At 36.1% G+C, this 17,931-nt stretch overlaps 2 protein-coding genes across 4 annotated transcripts in view; one reads left to right on the forward strand and one right to left on the reverse strand.

The window, feature by feature from the left end:
- Positions 1–5,208, reverse strand: part of lars2 (leucyl-tRNA synthetase 2, mitochondrial) — a 71,570-nt gene extending 66,362 nt beyond the window's left edge. For 2 of the 3 annotated variants that reach the window (XM_073811688.1, XM_065275809.2), the window contains exons 1-2: positions 5,045–5,208; positions 3,286–3,513 (exon numbers count right to left, since the gene is read on the reverse strand). In XM_073811688.1, coding sequence (XP_073667789.1) covers positions 3,286–3,510 — 225 coding nt within the window. In that variant the 5' untranslated portion in view covers positions 3,511–3,513; positions 5,045–5,208. The remainder of the gene's footprint in view (positions 1–3,285; positions 3,514–5,044) is intronic. The other variant, XM_065275810.2, reaches the window with a different exon arrangement.
- Positions 5,209–14,111: 8,903 nt separating this feature from the next.
- LOC135765282 (transmembrane protein 158) lies at positions 14,112–15,752 on the forward strand. The gene has a single exon (XM_065275811.2). It carries the CDS (start codon positions 14,836–14,838, stop codon positions 15,499–15,501), a length of 666 nt encoding a protein of 221 aa, XP_065131883.1. The 5' UTR covers positions 14,112–14,835; the 3' UTR covers positions 15,502–15,752.
- The last annotated feature ends 2,179 nt before the right edge of the window (positions 15,753–17,931 follow it).

Raw genomic sequence — 17,931 nt, forward strand, 5'->3', positions numbered from 1 at the left:
TCACACAAACATATTCATTTGCTTCAAAGCCAATCACTTGGATGATGGATTGACACCAATTCAATGCCATTGACAACGTAAGGATATTATTTAATATAACTCTGACTGTGTTCAGCTGAAGAAAGAAAGTCATACACACTTGATGTAGTACGGGTGAGTAAATTATGAGAGAAATTTCATTTTCCAGCAAGCATGAAATCATTTAAATGAAATGACCTTTAAATTATTCACTATTAAATTATATTACAAACATAAATAATTAAATGATATGCATCAAGAAAGAGTCCTTTCAGTCCATTTATAGTATAGTCTTTCAATGACTCTATGATTTAATGAACAACTACAGATCTACAAAATAAAAATAGCAGCCGATTTTCATTTATATAAAACTTTCATTTTAACATGTAGGAAAATAATTATAGTTTAAAAATAATTCAAAATTAATTAATTAAAGCTGTGATCTTTCTTAATTTGGCCTGGGACGTTTGCGATGGTAGTTACCTATACAGCTAACATCTTTTTTTTTTAACATCTCTGCAAGAAGAGATTGAGAAGGGGCATTGTGAGTAGACTACTCTTGTGTTCATTTGTAAATTTTCTCAGAACCACTCGAAAACGTACAACTGCAATCATACCAACCACAGAATTTTAAAGCACTACACAACATTTTAGCTAACATGATTTTCCCTGCGGGGAGCAATGTCTCAACTAGCTATGATTCAGTCTGTTTGAGATTGTAAATGTGTGTTGTTTGCGCATGCACCAGCAGGTGGCTGACGTGACTCATCACTGACAACAGAAACATGAACTACTGTACAGTCAAGCAGTAACTGTAATCTGATTACTGTGTTTTTTACGTAACTAAACTAATTGATTACAGTTACTATTTCTTGTATCCTGATTACGTAATCCTGTTACATGTAATCCTTTACTCCCCAGCCCTGCTCAAACGACAGCATATACAGTGAGGAAAATAAGTATTTGAATACCCTGCTATTTTGCAAGTTCACCCACTTAGTAATCATGGAGGGGTCTAGAATTGTCATCGTAGGTGCATGTCCACTGTCAGAGACATAATTTAAAAAGAAAATCCAGAAATCACAATATATGATTTTTTAACTATTTATTTGTATGATACAGCTGCAAATAAGTATATAAACACCTGTCTATCAGCTAGAATTCTGACCCTCAAAGATCTGTTGGTCTGCCTTTAAAATGTCCACCTCCACTCCATTTATTATCCTAAATTAGATGCACCTGTTTGAGGTCGTTAGCTGCATAAAGACACCTGTCCACCCCATACAATCAGTAAGAATCCAACTACTAACATGGCCAAGACCAAAGAGTCCAAAGACACTAGAGACAAAATTGTACACCTCCACAAGGCTGGAAAGGGCTACGGGGAAATTACCAAGCAGCTTGGTGAAAAAAGGTCCACTGTTGGAGCAAACATTAGAAAATGGAAATGACTGTCAATCTCCCTCGGACTGGGACAGTACGCGATAAAACAAGACATTATGCTATTAATGTATGCTTTCTTTTGCCTCTGTGAAGTGCTTAGCAGTAGAGGTCTTCGGGTTTTCGAATCTAAGTGGAACCACGAGGTCCGACCCAAGCAGATTCGGGTCTAAAAGTTTCACGCGTGCCTTGGACACGGGTCTTGGGTAATTTAAAATGAATGTGTTTTTGCTGAACAGACCCGAGAAGAACTCTCTCGCGTGTTTTCCAAGAGCCACTGGGTTGGTCGGACTCGGGGCTAATTTTCTCGGGTTTGTCTTGGGTTGGGTCTTTCTTAAAAAAAAAAAAAAAGGATTTCTGCACGTTGGGTTCAGGTAAAAAGTGATTCGGGTGATTTCAGGTCGGGTACATTTCTTTGGACCCAAGAAGACCTCTACTTAGCAGTCAGTGAATGCTGTCACTCTTCTCTCTGAATGGGTTAAATACAACATTATTTTATGGTTCATCGTTGGTAACGCTATTAAATGATTAATAAAACGTATTTATTTTTGAAGCGAAACATAAATAGCAGTATTCATGCTGACAGCTTTTCGTCTCTGCTATGGTGCCGTAGGTCAAGGAAGCTAGCGCATTGACCGGAAAAGATTTTATCCTACTTCTGGCTTGTACATGTCACACTGTGTAAAAAGGCCTTTTCAATATATTTTATGGTGTTTTTGCAATGCATACGGTTTCCTGTTAAGAATGTAATGATTCAGATTTCTATGGGGCAAGAAAATAATGTTTTAGAAAAAAAATTCAACTCCCTAGACCTGTTCAAAAAGCATCTACATTTTGCCAGCTCATTTTAAGGACTGGTTATAAAAACTGTGAAAACTTGAGATTGATTTGGCAAAGAGACATTAATATTGACATAGATAAAGACACTTGTAACAGAATTCTATCCCACAGTGGAAGGTATATAAAGGAAGCAAGAAGCAAATTTATACAGTATAGATATTTTTTACACCAGTGCGACTTTTTAGAATGGGTTGTCTGACGGATAATGAATATTGGAAATGTAAACAAGAAACTGGCACATACTTTTATGCTCTCTGGCAATGTTCAAAGATTCAACGATTTTGGAAAAATGTGTTAAAATATATTGGTAAATGTTTAGGATTTGACCTTCCATTTTCACCAAGAATATGTCTTTTAGGAGATAAATCTGAGATTCCTCAAATTAAAAATAAAGAGTTTTCCCTTGTTACAGTAGGTTTAATTACGGCATTACGTCAGATACTTAGATTCTGTAAAGATACGCAATGTCCTTCAGTTAAAATGTGGACTGAATCCATAATAGAGAATGTGTCGTATGAAAAAATGCAATCTAAAATGAATGAGAATCAGAAAGATTTCGACATTCGGCTGTTACTTCATAAATTGTGAATTTGGTTATCCTGCTGTGCTTTTAAATGTACTGCTATTGTGTAATGTTATACTCACTTTTGTTTGTGTTATTTTGTAAATGATATTTTATTTATGTAATTGTATACGGGTATGTTTTGTAATATATATATATATATATATATGTATATATAAAAGAAAACCAATAAAAAACTTCATTCTCAAAAAAAAAAGGATGTAATGATTCTTCTCTTCTGTAAGACCTTAAACAGCTAATTAAAATCTTCACAATTAAATAAATGTACAGAGGTGTGTTTGACTGAAGTTAAAACTAAACTCTGTAAAACCAAGCCCTGTTAACACAGCAGAGATGAAGACCGCTGATCTACACCATCAGTCACACAGTGGTTTTATTAAACTATTCTTTATGACCCAACTCACCTGGTCCACCTCATCCCTTTGCCACTGTTCCTGGATTCGTCCGTGCCACCATTGTTCTACTTTGCGCCGGGTCTCGGCCTTGTAGTCTCGCTCCCACACACCTGTTTCACTAAACAGACTACGGACGCTGACCCTGATGAGCTGGGCACCCCACGCCTGTCTCAGCGGGGACACACAAACCCTCCAAACAGTGATCGGCATGACTCTAGGACCTTGGAGAGACATAAACTGTTAGGTAGAACTGTAAGGTTATTTAAATAAAAACATTTGATCCACACAGTCAAAAACAGAAAAGTCAATACATTCACAATCTCCAGTATATATTTTTTCTAAGGTTAAGGAGAGAGATCCATGTCCATTATATTAGCAAAATGTAAGTAATGCACGTAACTATGGCAACATGAGACAGTATAAGGTGGCAATAAAACAGCAGTCCCCTTGGAAACTAGCGTTATAACACCTACAAAAATCTAAACTGGTTGCATTAAACATTAAATCTTTATTAAGACAATGAATGTAGGAAGATTTGTTAAAAATTAAATTGACAAATAAAAAGAAAAGAGTTATTATATCATTTTATTTTGTTTTACTTTCATCATGAGCCATCTTTTATTTGGCCCAATCTTATTCACTTTTAACTTCTTGCTATATTAGGACATATGAAGAGTTTTTTGTTTTTTCAAAAATCACGTTTTTTGAATGTGCTTTCCAAATAACATTATTCATCAAAATGTCTTCGTGTTAAACAGTAAAAAGAAATACATAAAAAATTACGTGACGATGAGAAAGTTATGACAGAATTAAAATTTTTGTGAGAACTAACCCTTTAAAGTGTAAATTTTTGCATTTGTTGTGCTTATCCATTTTAAAACGTCACCTCTGTTACTATGATTTAATAATTACAAATTTGGCAGATGCTGTAATCCAAAGCCAAGCAACACATTCAAGATCTATATTTTATCCATGCATTCATTTCCTGGGAACCAAACCCATGACCATGCTTTGACAGGGAGTTTTTTATTTGAACCGATTTGCTAATGAATTCAGACAGTAATTTGTAAACCTGCTTTATTGATTTGCTAACAAAATGTAATTCAAAGAACAATCAGTTCACAAATTAGTTATTACTACAGCTTACCGGCATGTATTACTCACAATTTACATGACAATGGAAACTCTACTCTGATAAAATACTGATTTATCTTGATATGGCACAATATAATGTACTTAAAACTAGAAAAGGCAACTCGGATATCAAACATCTGCTTATCGGTGACGCACACGAGCCTATTGAAAAACACTGTGTGTATTTCTGCATTAGGGTGAGATGTTAGAGGACAAGTGTTTCTCCAGCACAGATCTCTGACAGCCGCCCACTAGCTCACACAAACTCAAGGTCTGATGTATGTGGAAATGAAGTGAGGGACACAGAAAATAAGACGTGTCATGTTGCTATGGTTACCAAAGCAGCAGATTCATTCTGATCATGGACTTCGGAATAAATACCAGAGACATCACAATGTTCTAAGTGATAATGAGTGTTAAACATAGACACAAACACTTATGAGTAGGCACAAGTAAGGCAAAATGTATTAAGATGTGGAATGTTGCCTTATATTATTGTTAATAAAAGTATTTCGCAGTATCATATAGTAAAATCAAGTATTTATTGAATATGAGAACTAACAAGACATCAGGTGTCAATAGGCTGTTATAAAAGAACAGAGGACGAACAGTAGATCACGTTTCAACTACTTACCAATCGATCACTGACACAAACAATCTGGACCAATACAAATACTGTGTGATCCTTTCACCGTAATCGATATTATACATATCAGCGCAAAGCTTCTTACTGATGCCACATAACATCACACACGCGTATGACAAGTTTCACACCGCTTACAGGGCGCCGCCATATTGTTCAAATAGTGACAACTTTATTTAAACAGCATGAGTGTATGGTCTAAACGCCCTCATGGAAAATCATGAAATAGACTGGAAATAAATGAAGATCTGAATACTCTAAATGATTCGTAATACTCAAATGTATAAATTACCTAGACAATTTAGTTGGAAATAATGAATAATTAAAAATAATTAAGATAATTAAAATCAAAGTCTGAAATGCAGCCTTTATAATTTCTTTTCCTACCTTGCAAATATTATAAAGGCTGCAATTATTAATAATTAATTAGTAATATTAGTATTCATATTTCAAAGTATATTTATAGAGCATATACTAGCAGTTGTTTCATCCTTTTGGAAGGTTTGCAGCATTTGTTACAAATGAGCTAATCAAATACTTCAAGTCAGTGTTTCGTGTACTCATGTGCCTGGCTGCAGATTTTCTTCATCGATAAAACAGACACTTAAGCAATAAAAGAGTAACAAAGTATTTTATATATAGCTGCCAAGCATGAAAGTTTATTGTTGGATGTATTTGACTGTTACCTTAACAACACTTTATTTTCCAACAACAGTTTTCAGATAAAGGATTTATATTGTCAAAGCCGGTTTGCAAGCCACAACAATGCTGACAAATTATCAAAAATACTTATTTTAAGAATGTAAAGAAAAGTAGGGGAAAACATAAAACAACTGAAAAAACCATGGAGAGAGAAAAAAAATGTGTAACTATAGTATGCGCTGTAGTAACAACTGGGGTTAGCAGGGTGACAACAATAATCAGTGGCCAAAGAATTTGATTTTACACCAAGGCAAGGCAATGCAAGTTTATTTGTATAGCACATTTCATACAAATAGGTAATTCAGAGTGCTTTACATAAATGAGGAAAAAATCTTTAAAAATAAGACACATAATAAAAACACAGAAACATGAGAATTTAAAATAACAATTAAAAGAAAAGAAAATGTGTTAAAAAGTATTAAACAGAAATAAAAATAACTTAAATTAAAAGTGCAGTTAGTGTGAAGCAGCACAGTGCTCGTTCAGTAAATGCAGAGTTAAACAGATGTGTTTTAGACCAGCATCAGTTCAGACACAGGTGAGTAATAATATTGATAATAACTCCCAGGATCCATCCTAAATGTTAGTTAAATCTTTTACTTTACTACATTAAATCTAAACCATACTGCATTTCAAAAAACATGTAATTTACTTTAAACTAAATGATTTAACAAGCACTCCAGTGAATGATTGTTATTATAGCAGCTCTAATGGAAACAACTCACTGATTCAAGGATTTATTTAGATCAAGTTTCCAGTTCAAAATTATCCAAAACATGGAAAATCCTTGTAGGTGAAGTGTGCATCCGAATTGTGGAATTAGTAATGCCAAATTTTAGTCTTAAATCCTAAAACAAAGTTTCATATATATTAAAAGCTATAATAAATGTGCTTTGGATGAGTTTGGTTGACCAATGTGTTATCAGCAAATTATCTAGACTGTCTGAGCTTGCACTGCAGAAAAAAACATAGAACCCATCAGATATTGTTATGGTTTCCATTAAAATTAGGAACCATTAGTTTTTGCCATTAAAACCATAAATTTTTTGTGTGCTTTATTTCATTAGTGCATTATTTCCGTAGGATTTGATGGTCCCACCAATAGAACACAACACATAGAGACCCAAGGAGACCACTAGTTTCCATTACCAATAAAAATCCCATTAAAATCGTTAAATCTAGAATTTGTGTGATTTCTATTGGTTTTATTAGCAGAGTGAAGTTGTCTAGTATTAGAAAAACAGCATTTTGGCCAAAATGTCTGTAAAACATAATACCATATTGGTACCTTATATACAAAAGTGTAACAAAAAAGCCTGATCGCATTGGTTTGGTTTTGTCAACTCATAACTAATCTTGTCATCCTCAGTTTGTTTAACTACCTTCTGGGTCTGAACTGCCATGTCTTAAATTTGGTTTGTTTTCATTGTTTCTCAGTTGAGTTTATGGATTTCCTCTAATGAACTGAAGAATCAAGTTTGTTAAATAAGACAATAAGGCAAATGTTGAGAATCATTGTAGGTTAACAAAAACGATGCTACACCGGACAAACAAAAGAAAATGTGATGAGGATCTTCAATTCTGATGTCGTTGTGCAGAGCCTGAGGCATATCTTGAACATCATTTATCAGAGTGAAAATCATACAAATTGTCAGGGACTAACAGGAGATGGCAATAAGCGACCGGAACAGGGAAATGGGAATATGGCATAATTATGACCAGTAAACTTCCTGACTGGAAGATCTTTATGCAGCAGAATCTAATGAGGTCAGAACTAACCACATATGTACTGTAGAACATGTGCATTGTGTTACTCTAAATTCTAAATGATTTTTATAGAAAATTATTCCATTAATGTAATTTTATAACATATACGTACTTATGTTGTAAATAAATTTAAAGTTGCAGTGAATTTTATGTTTTTATTGTTTTATACTGTTATCTGATGTTTTTACTGTACATTCAAAAACATTAAAAGAAATAAGTAATAGGCTATCTAGTATCCATTTTTTTGAGTGAAACCCTCCATTTATAGGGAATAACCTAAAAAGATGATGCACCTAAACAACAATGTTTATGGGTGAAGTAGCAAACAACAAACAACACAGTTATCTAAATCTAAATCGCTCAACTTTATTGTCATTACACAAGTACAAGGCAGCGAAATGCCGTTTATGTCTAACCAGAAGTACAAAAACAATAAGTGCAGGATAATACCAAAGATGCTCCAGCGTGTGACAGCATGCAGTCATATCACAAATATCACTGTACTACTTGTAAGGTTTCTCTTATGAACATGTAACGTACCACAGTATATTATAAAAAAGTATGTTTGGAGGACATTGAAACAGTCTAACCCTGGTCTCTACCCGACCCCTAACCCTACCCAATAAATAATTTAAAGGGATACTTCAGGATTTAGCATTAAGCTTTATATCAGTAGAAAACCGGTAGTATTTTCAAATTACCGTGCCTCTCCCCTTCATATCGCCACGAGAAAACGTCATTTTGCATCATTGGAGGATTTTTTGGCCAGAGGCTTAAAACTACCGCCAATATTAGCAGCTAGTTCTGCATGTTTTCACCACGCCCATATGGGGTAGGATCTCACTCACAGAATGTAAAGATAGTGCCAGCCATCTTTAGAAGCTAATCTAACAGGCTCTTGCTACATGGAGAAAGTTTGAATAATAATGGTGTAAGGTAGTTTTGAGGTTAAAATGGCAGAAGGGGATTTTGAAGAGCTGTTGAGAGAATCAGATCACAGGCGCTGAGCCCAAGCGTTTTGGGAGTAAACGTATTGTGCGGTTTACGCGTTTGTGTGCAGGGTGCGGCATTTTCTTCTTTGGGATTATTTACACGTTTGGCCAAGCACTCTCAAAAATAAATAGGAAACTGAGTGAAGCCTGCTCCTATGACACAATTTGTTTGTGTGGTGAACCAACCACCCAAGTTTTGTACTGTATATGGGATGCGGCGTCCTGGATACATATTTATGAATCCTAAACTAAAAGCAACAGCCAAAGCCTGCAGGGATAAACGGACGTCAGACTATAATATATATTTTCTTTCTTATACTAACGTGGCATGTGTGTACACAATAGCATACAGCTGAGCCAGCGGTGTTCTGGATTAGTGGGAGTGGCTTGCAGAGCTGTGCATTGTGGGAGTTGTAGTTTTTCATACAAATGCGCCGTAAAGTCACGTTCTGTCTTTTCTCGGTCAAATAGGCACAAACTTCTAAATTTATGTTACATTTCGACTACAAATATGACCCACTTTCAATAAAGATTAATGATTCTACAGATGAAATGTCCCTTTAAGTCTTGATAATCACCCGTTAGGCACTTTCCCCCACTTTTTCAAACATTTTCTACATTTTTATTTTCCTTTTTGGTCTTTTGGTATAAAACTGGTTGAACTGGCCGAATTGTGGAAATATTTTAAGTCCCCTATGCTCTCTTCGGCAGATCCCCTCTGTGGTATACTCTGTTGGGTGCTCTGTATGATCCTTGTGTCCTGCTCCTCTCTTCCACGATCCTGAACAGGAGCTGCTGGTTATTAAAGGACAAGTTCGGTATTTTACACTTAAAGCCCTGTTTTCAGATTGTTTATGGTGAAATAGAACGGTTTTGACTGAAATTTCGACATATGCGGCTGCCCTGAGAATTTTCGGTTGTTTGTGTTTCACCTCCCACCTCTACAATGGGTTTAATGATGCACTGGAACAATCCTTCCTTAAATGCATTAACTTTCGTTTACAAAGACTTGAAACTCACCGAGTGGTCAGGGGTGTTCACTGATATGCTCACACAAAAATCGCTGCAAAATATGCTTTCCAACAGCTGTTTTAGCATTCGTTGTTCCGCTTAGAGCTTGAATAATAGACACTCCAGCCCAGGTGGTGGCGCTAATCCGCCATTGCCAATTGCAAGAATAGAAACAAAGTTCCCGGCGCGGAGTAATACCGTACCTCACAGCACAATTAATACAAGTCAATGGAGTTGGCAAAAACTACGATAAAACCTGTTGGAATGCGTATTTTGCAGCGATTTTTGTGTGAGCATACCAGTGAACACCCCTGAACACTCGGTGAGTTTCACGTCTTTGTAAACGAAAGTTTAATGCATTTTAGGAAGGATTGTTCCAGTGCACCATTAAACCCATTGTAAAGGTGGGAGGTGAAACACAAACCCCCCAAAATTCTCGGGGCAGAATATTTCGAAATTTCAGTCAAAACCGTTCTATTTCATCATAAACAATCTGAAAACAGGGCTTTAAGTGTAAAATACCGAACTTGTCCTTTAAAGGGGAAGGTCTGTTATTATACCAGTTTGTTCATCATGACACTTCCTATCTTTCTGTCATGTTTTATTTCGTTTGCAGACCTTTTGTTGACTAGTTTTTGTTAATAGTTTTTTTGCTACACTTGGATGCTGCCTGTGCCCTATATAGTGTTCTATTGTACCCACATATGACATATAGCATTTTCACAATGCACATTGTTTCAAAATAATTGCACAGAAAAATGGTACAGTATTAATCTGTTAAATTCCTAGATGTGTATTAATAAAACTGGAATGAAAAGGAAGGAAAATGAAACATATCTATTAGCTGGTTATAGTGTTTGCTCTACAGAGATTGTTCTGTGCAATTGTGTGATCTTTAATCAGTGTTTTTGATGTTTCCTGTCAATGGTCTTGTGGTTTATCATGCTGACAGCTCCATCCCTCTTCTGTGAACACAGCACATCACTGTCCTCTCTCCTCTTTCCTCTTCCTGTGTCTCATTAATGAATATTACTAATTAGCGTCATCATTTGGCTGCCTCCAGGAGGTGGAAAAGAGATGGTATACACAAAGGAGACCCAATGTTTCTGTGCTGTACCTGATAAATTTTCATTTCTGTTTATTTTTTTAACAGAGCTTTTCCTTTTTTTTTCTGTCCCCATGGCTGACATGTTTTACTTTAAACCTATCCTTCAACCCATACGATTGTTTTGATCGTTTGTTCATTCCCCCAAATCCGACCAACAGATAAGTTTACGAAATTAGCGGCTATACCGGCAGCAGGTGAAACCTAATATATTATAGTATGAAATTATATTTCGGGGTATAATTTTGCCTAGTTTAGATCATGTGTAACCGACCGCTATCACTTTGTTTATGTAAATGAGAAAAAGTCATGTCAGTCTCAGGTTAAATATGGCGTACCATAGGGATCAGTTCTAGGGCCTGTCCTTTTTTCGTTATATAAGTTACCTCTAGGAGACATTATCAGGAAATAAAACATTAGTTTTCATTGCTATGCAGGTGATACCCAGCTTTACATCTCCTCACACACTAGGGAAACCCACCAGTTTTCTAAGCTAACAGACTGTATTAGCAACATCAGTAACTGGATGGCAAATACATTCTGACACAACACTTTGATCCCAGAAAATGTCTGTAAAATCAGCAGAGATGCTTCTGTGTAAACACAAACACGTCCTGTGAATTTTCTAGGATCGCTCTCGTAAAGAAGACTTTCAATAGTAACATTGCTGTAACATTCACGGAAAGCATTCTGTGTGAACAAGGGGCAGAAACAATGTCGTAAGAGGCATGCCGATGTGCATGTCATCTCAACAAGAAGTTATGGTTCAGCTCTTTGACAAAGATTTAAGCGCAGATCAGCATTCATGACGAGAAATGTTGACAAATTGGAATAAAACAGAGAACAGGGAGCTTGTCACTTTCAGCACTGAAGCTGAGATCAATCACCAGCATGACAGAACAGTGCATCACACGCTTATTATGATTGTCATAAATAAAAATGCACACACATGGTTTTTCAAGAGAGAAATCACAGAAAATTAGCAAACTTCAGATGCTTTGGAAAAAACCTACCAAATATGTCACGTGTCTTTACAGGATCTTTATTGTATGTGTGTGATTGCATGCACAGATTATGGAAAATCATTGGCAGTGTGAATGAATGAACCAAAAATTCAATGATCACAGACAAATCCTGGACACAATTTCTGTGTACTTTACGGAATCTTTGTGTGACGTGCTTTAGTAAGTGTTTAACCTGACGGTGGCAGATGTCATCTGGTTTCTGTGCTGACAAAAAAATGGGACATTTGCCATTAGTGGCATAAAGAAAACATAAGACTTTGAATCATTGACACTTCTAGATCCTAATCTACACAATTACTTTAACAGGGTGGAGAAAAGCATTTCACATCCCATATAGCTTATTTACTGTAAGTCAGGTATAGGCCCACAGTATGTGCGATGTTCATCAGACAGCCAGACGAGAAGCCACTAAATGTCTTTTTTAAGCTATAAACAGGAAATACATTGAATCTTTCATAAATTCTCCTTTGACACAAGAAGCTTTTATCTCAGTCCCATTAGCATTTTTGGCACTGAAGCAATTTACATTTTTATAGCATAATTAATGAACAAAAAAGTCATTTACATTTATCCTCTGTTCACTGCCACTGTGTGGAGCATATTTTATTTCAGGGGCCAGTATTTGGGAATTTCGTTGGTGTGTGTATATGAAGAAAATGAAACGACAAGGTGAGAGTATAAATAATCAGTCCTGCTGTAAAAACCAACACGTAGAGGCGTACATGAGTTTCTCATTCAGGTTCAAATGTAAGGCTAATGTAATGTGTGTATTCCACATCAAATAGGAGGCAGTGCTCCAACACTAATTAAGCCATTTAAACAACATTAAAGATCATACATTCATGTTTTATATACATTTATTATGATTATCTGGCTCGTCGTGACATTTTAAGGATTGTTATTTGAAGATAACAACCAGCTTAAACTGGTAACAGAGCCTCATTCGGGTGCTGCAAGTCATCTTGACTCGTGCCGTTTAATACTTACAAATAAATTCAATATAAATAAGCGTAACTATTGTTTTCTACATAAAATTTGTACAAATGCAATTAATTTAAAACAAATGCATACTGTGGGCGTAATAGTGAAGGTACTCAGTAGTTAATGTGTACAGTATTCAATGCTTGGGTTTAAAGGTTACAATAAAGGACAAAGATACTGAGTACAAATCAGTAATGTTTGTTATTAGTTATCATACATACACAATAAGTGCCTGCCATTAACTTACACTGGCCTGTAAGTATCACACACTTACCATGTACATAGGCTACAATTTGTAAGTTAAGTATTGTTTCTCGTTAATTTCAGTATACATACACTATATGTGCCGGTCCTTAACATACACTGGCCTGTATGTACTATACACTTGTACTGTACATTCAATTTGTAAGTACAGTAGTGTTTGTTATCATATATGTACCCAATAAGTACCTGTCATTAACCCACGGTTACATGTAAGTACTTGATATTTATATTGTATATTCATTTGTAAGTACAGTAGTGTTTCTTGTTAGTTAAACACTATAATTAAGTATGTATCTGGTATTACCTATTACTTATCTAGAGTTACATATAACTACCATGTACCACTGGTAAATACAGTAATGATACCAATTAATTACCATGTAAATACTCAAAAGTAAGTACCACACTTTTGTTTGTAAGTAAAACAAATTTACTTAAATATGTTCAAGGTAACTACACGTACTGTAAAATAAAGTCTTACCAGTTTGGTTTTAAAGTATAGTGCAGGGAAAGCAATGTTACCGTCTGGACTTTACTGGGCTTATTTTTTTGGCTCATGTGACAGGTCCATATTAGCTGCATGAATATTTCGTTAGATTCTCCCTCGGTTGGGTTTTGTCTTACTCCAGGCAGGCGTCAGGTGTGAGACAAACATTTATAATTAAGGCAGACTTAAAATGATGTGAGGCTCTATTATCTTTCCTGAGTTCTCATGCAGCATTTTTTTTATAATGTTAAGAAACTTTTTCCTATTACAGTTCAAGCTTTCATAAGCCACTGTAGAGAAACATTAAACAACAAAATTTATATGGTTGGAATTATATTCCTCCACTGAGAATTGATTTGATCCAGACAAGTGGGTGTTAAATAACAGAATGTAGCCAGGTGGTTGACAGGAATGAATCTGTGTGGAAGATACTGCCAAGACTGTTGTGCTTTGGACACTTGTTAATTCTACATTAAATGTAAGTTTATTGAAAGTAAGAAACTGCAACATAATCAGCAACATAATCTCATTCGATTACTCAGGTAATCTAACTGATTACTTCCGGACAAATTCTTTATTTATTTGGTTTAAAAAATTTACTTAAACTGTCATGCAAGATATGCACAGATATGTATAACCAACATGTTAGTCATAAAAGTCAACAGGTCTCATTCACAAGTGCTTTAATACAACATTTTTACTGGATTCACAGCAGATCTATATGCACAGTTCACTTTTTTTTATTGAGCAATTTGCAGAAAACACGTGCTGTCTCTCTCATGCACAGCAAGCTCTTTGAGTAGACGTATACAATGTTTTAGCAACAGTTAACATCCTTTATTTAAGCCTAAATAGATTGTGTATGGGCCTTTTTTATCACACTGAATTCTGACCTAAAGTGTTTTGATTTCTTTATTTTATAAAAATGCATAAGATTCAACAAGTTTGGGGAATTAATTCGTCGGAATAGACATTGCCTCTTAACATTACAATTACTCTTGTGTTATGTAGCCTACATTGAAGTATGTTTCAGGGCACCAACACAATTTGTGTTCAATTATCTTCTCAAAAGGCAACATTAGCTTTCAAAGTGCACCCGTGGCTGTGGTTACAGTGATCGTACTTCATACCCATTCTTCTGAACAGATCATGCAATGAGTCGAAAAAGCAGAACTCTGTGAAACTGTCTCAGATAGACAGTCACACCGAGGACGCACAGAAGCGGTGACGCGCCACCGTGCGCTTGGTCACTTGTTCTTTCTCCGTCTAGAGGTAGCTCGCGTTCAGAGAATCGCATAGGATAGAAGAACAGACGAAGTGTTTAACCGATCGACTAGTTAGCTACGACGAAATGTTCAGTAAGGACTGCGCGATTTAAATTCTGAAAGTAGCAGATTACAAAGACGGTGTGAGATGACCACGAGACTGGAGGAACCGTGCGCTCTGTCATGCTGAGCATCTCCCTCACACTCCTGCTGGCCCTAACCGCTCCCGCCGTGCGCTGCTCCCACAGCTGGAGCGACGAAGATCTTCTGCTTCCACCCATCAACTCCTCCAACACATTTCTACCTAGCCTGGAGGTGGACGTTGGCTACTCAAAGAGATCCGTGGAGGAGCCCGATGCATCCACGCAGTGCAACGTGAGCGTGGAGAGACTTCCCACCAAACTCGTGGCGCGCTGGGACAGTAACTTCGGTTTCCAGTGCGACGTGCTCATTTACACGACTAACAATCATGGCAAAGCGTTCTTTTCCGCCGCCTATAACCGGGCGATCTCCCCGGTGTACATCGAACATCTGGGCGTCACGGGTGGCCAGCAGGAGTTCAGACTGTGCGTCGGCTGCGGTTTGTCCAGATACAGGAGATTCAGGCGAGGCAGGTCAGATGGTCATCAGATGGGCGACTCCGTCCATTTCTGCTGTCTGGATTTCGCTCTGGATGAGCTGAAGGGGGACAGGAGCTGGAGGTTGAACCGCAAACCCATCGAGTCGACTTTGGTGGCTTGTTTCATGACTTTAGTAATAATAATATGGAGCGTCGCCGCCCTCATATGGCCGGTTCCTATTATTGCTGGATTTCTTCCTAATGGAATGGAGCAGAGAAGGCCGAGGTAATAGAACAGAGTAGAATAAAATCTTAATTTATCAGAATATTACATTCCAGTTCAACCTCTCAAATTACTATATTTATTAGGTATGTAGGATCTAATACAATATGTTTGCTTAACCAGTACAATTCTTGTGCTTAAATGTCTTTTAACATATCCTGGATGGATTGAGATTTTTTTATTAGATTTCATTTGTTTTTTAAACATGGCCTGTAATAGCTATACACTTAATGTAGTATTCCGAAGTAATTCCAAATGTTTTTATCTTGAGATTTCAGACTCATTTCTAGTGTTTATAGCATTTACATTAAAAGTGGAGTACATGTCTCAGGAACAAAAAGCTCTTTTAGAAATGACAGAGTAAAGACATTTTTCTGACTTTTGACTAGTAGTTTATATATTATTATGAAAACAGATGCAACAATGTTTCTGGAATTGTAAATCGATTCTTAAATATTTTAGAGCATTGTGTTTGTATTTGTTTGTATGAATTAACAACCCATTCTCACCAAATGCGTACAAATAACGTACGATACATACGCCAAATTCCAATTTTGCGTGCATATGATACGCAGTCCTTCCCGTTCACTTAGGCTATTGCGCATCTTTTCGTTTAGCTTAATTTATTGGCTTCTCATTGTTTTCTGTTTTTTAAACCATTGTCGCTTGGGTTGAGGATGTCATTTAATATAGGCTATAGTTTTCTTCATGTTTTGTCTATTTTTAAACCATAGTCGCTTGGAGTTGGGGCTGGAATTAGTGTTTGGGTTAGAATGTCATTTTATGTTACAAAAACGTGCTCTAACCCCAAACCCAAGCGACAATGGTAAAAAACAAAAAACAAATGAGAAACCAATAAATAACGTCATGAAAATATGTGCCATATAAGTGAACGGAAGGACTGCGTATCATATGCACGCAAAATTGGAATTTGGCGTATGTATTGAACGATAGAATGGGCTAAAGCTAATACTTAGTTATAAAAAGTTCTTGGACATGTATTTAATGTTGAAAACATCATTCTATATCTAGTTTAAACTGAAGAACAAGCTGACATTAAATCTATTTATAAAAGAGTGTGAACAAATTAACTTTGTAAGGTTTTTACGTCCAAGATATGTAATTGTTATTTGCAGTATATTAATAAATTAACTGAATCTTTTTGCAGTCTGTAACTTGTCTCAATAAGGTAAGATATTGTATTCATCATTACTAAGTTAAATGTATGATCACATATGTAACTAATTCCTCAAATGCACACTCAGCCATGTGAAGTCATGATCTCCCGGGATGAAGACGGGCAGCATTTGAACAAAACACTGAGCTATTACATAATTCTGCTTTTTCGAATCTGCTTTTTTGTTTTTAATCCAATTGAAAACATTTTAGAGATTTACAATTATAATATAGGCCTCCGGTGTAGCACTGTGCTCTGCGATATAATAATAGAAGCAATATGAATAGATATAATTATTCCTACCTACTGTAGCCTACCTTAACCTACTCTACTACAAACTGTTTGCACATATATTTACTTTTGGTTTCTTCCTGTGTTTTGCAGACTAACATTTGATACGGGTTAAACTCATGATTGTGAACCGTAAAACGTATACTGCAAAGGGTGTTTTTGGTTTCTTTACAGAAAGTGCATGTGATGTCCATACTGTAATTGCCTTCTATATCTTCATTTACTAATTCCTGTAGAGTGGACATACTGTAGGTCTTGATAAAAATGAAGCCATGGCAGGACCTTAAATTTGGGCTTTGTGACCCAATTTCATGTTGATTTTGATGTTTGTTTCGGACGGAAGATCCAACCATGATTTGATTTTTAATTTTGTTTGTATATGATAGAGTCCATGATGCCATGTATCTGAACAAGATATCCAAAATCTTGTGTAGAAAAATAAACAAACAACATTAAAGATTCAGCAGTATATTCTAATAGCAATATAATAAAACGGTGGGCATTGGTACCTTATATCCATGTGTGCACTAAACTCATGTCATGTGTTTTCATATAACCATAGAACCCAGATCTGTTTAAAGTTCTAGTAGTGTCTGGCAAACCCTCCTAATCATCTTGTGGTGATGTAGATGTTTTTTTTTTTTAAAGGCTTTCTGCTCAACAAATATCTGCAATTCTCTAGCTTTGTTCCTTGAAGGTTTTTTGACAGGTCCATGTGCACACATCAAAGTTTCGAGAGTGACAACCGCATTTTTAAATGCGTGAGTGAGATCCCTAAATGATTGTTCCATGTCTGTACAATTAATTCCCCGAAAATGTGATGGTTGAAAAAGAGGTAACCACAGCAATTTTCTGCTGCCTCACTTGGTTACTATTCACTGCTTTGACCAAATTAATATTACAGTGTTATGTTCAGGAATTTTAATAAACCTCCGTCACACCTGTACATTTTTTAACATTGTGTGTACA

The sequence above is a fragment of the Paramisgurnus dabryanus genome, chromosome 13 (assembly GCF_030506205.2).
Source record: "Paramisgurnus dabryanus chromosome 13, PD_genome_1.1, whole genome shotgun sequence".
NCBI lineage: Eukaryota > Metazoa > Chordata > Actinopteri > Cypriniformes > Cobitidae > Paramisgurnus > Paramisgurnus dabryanus.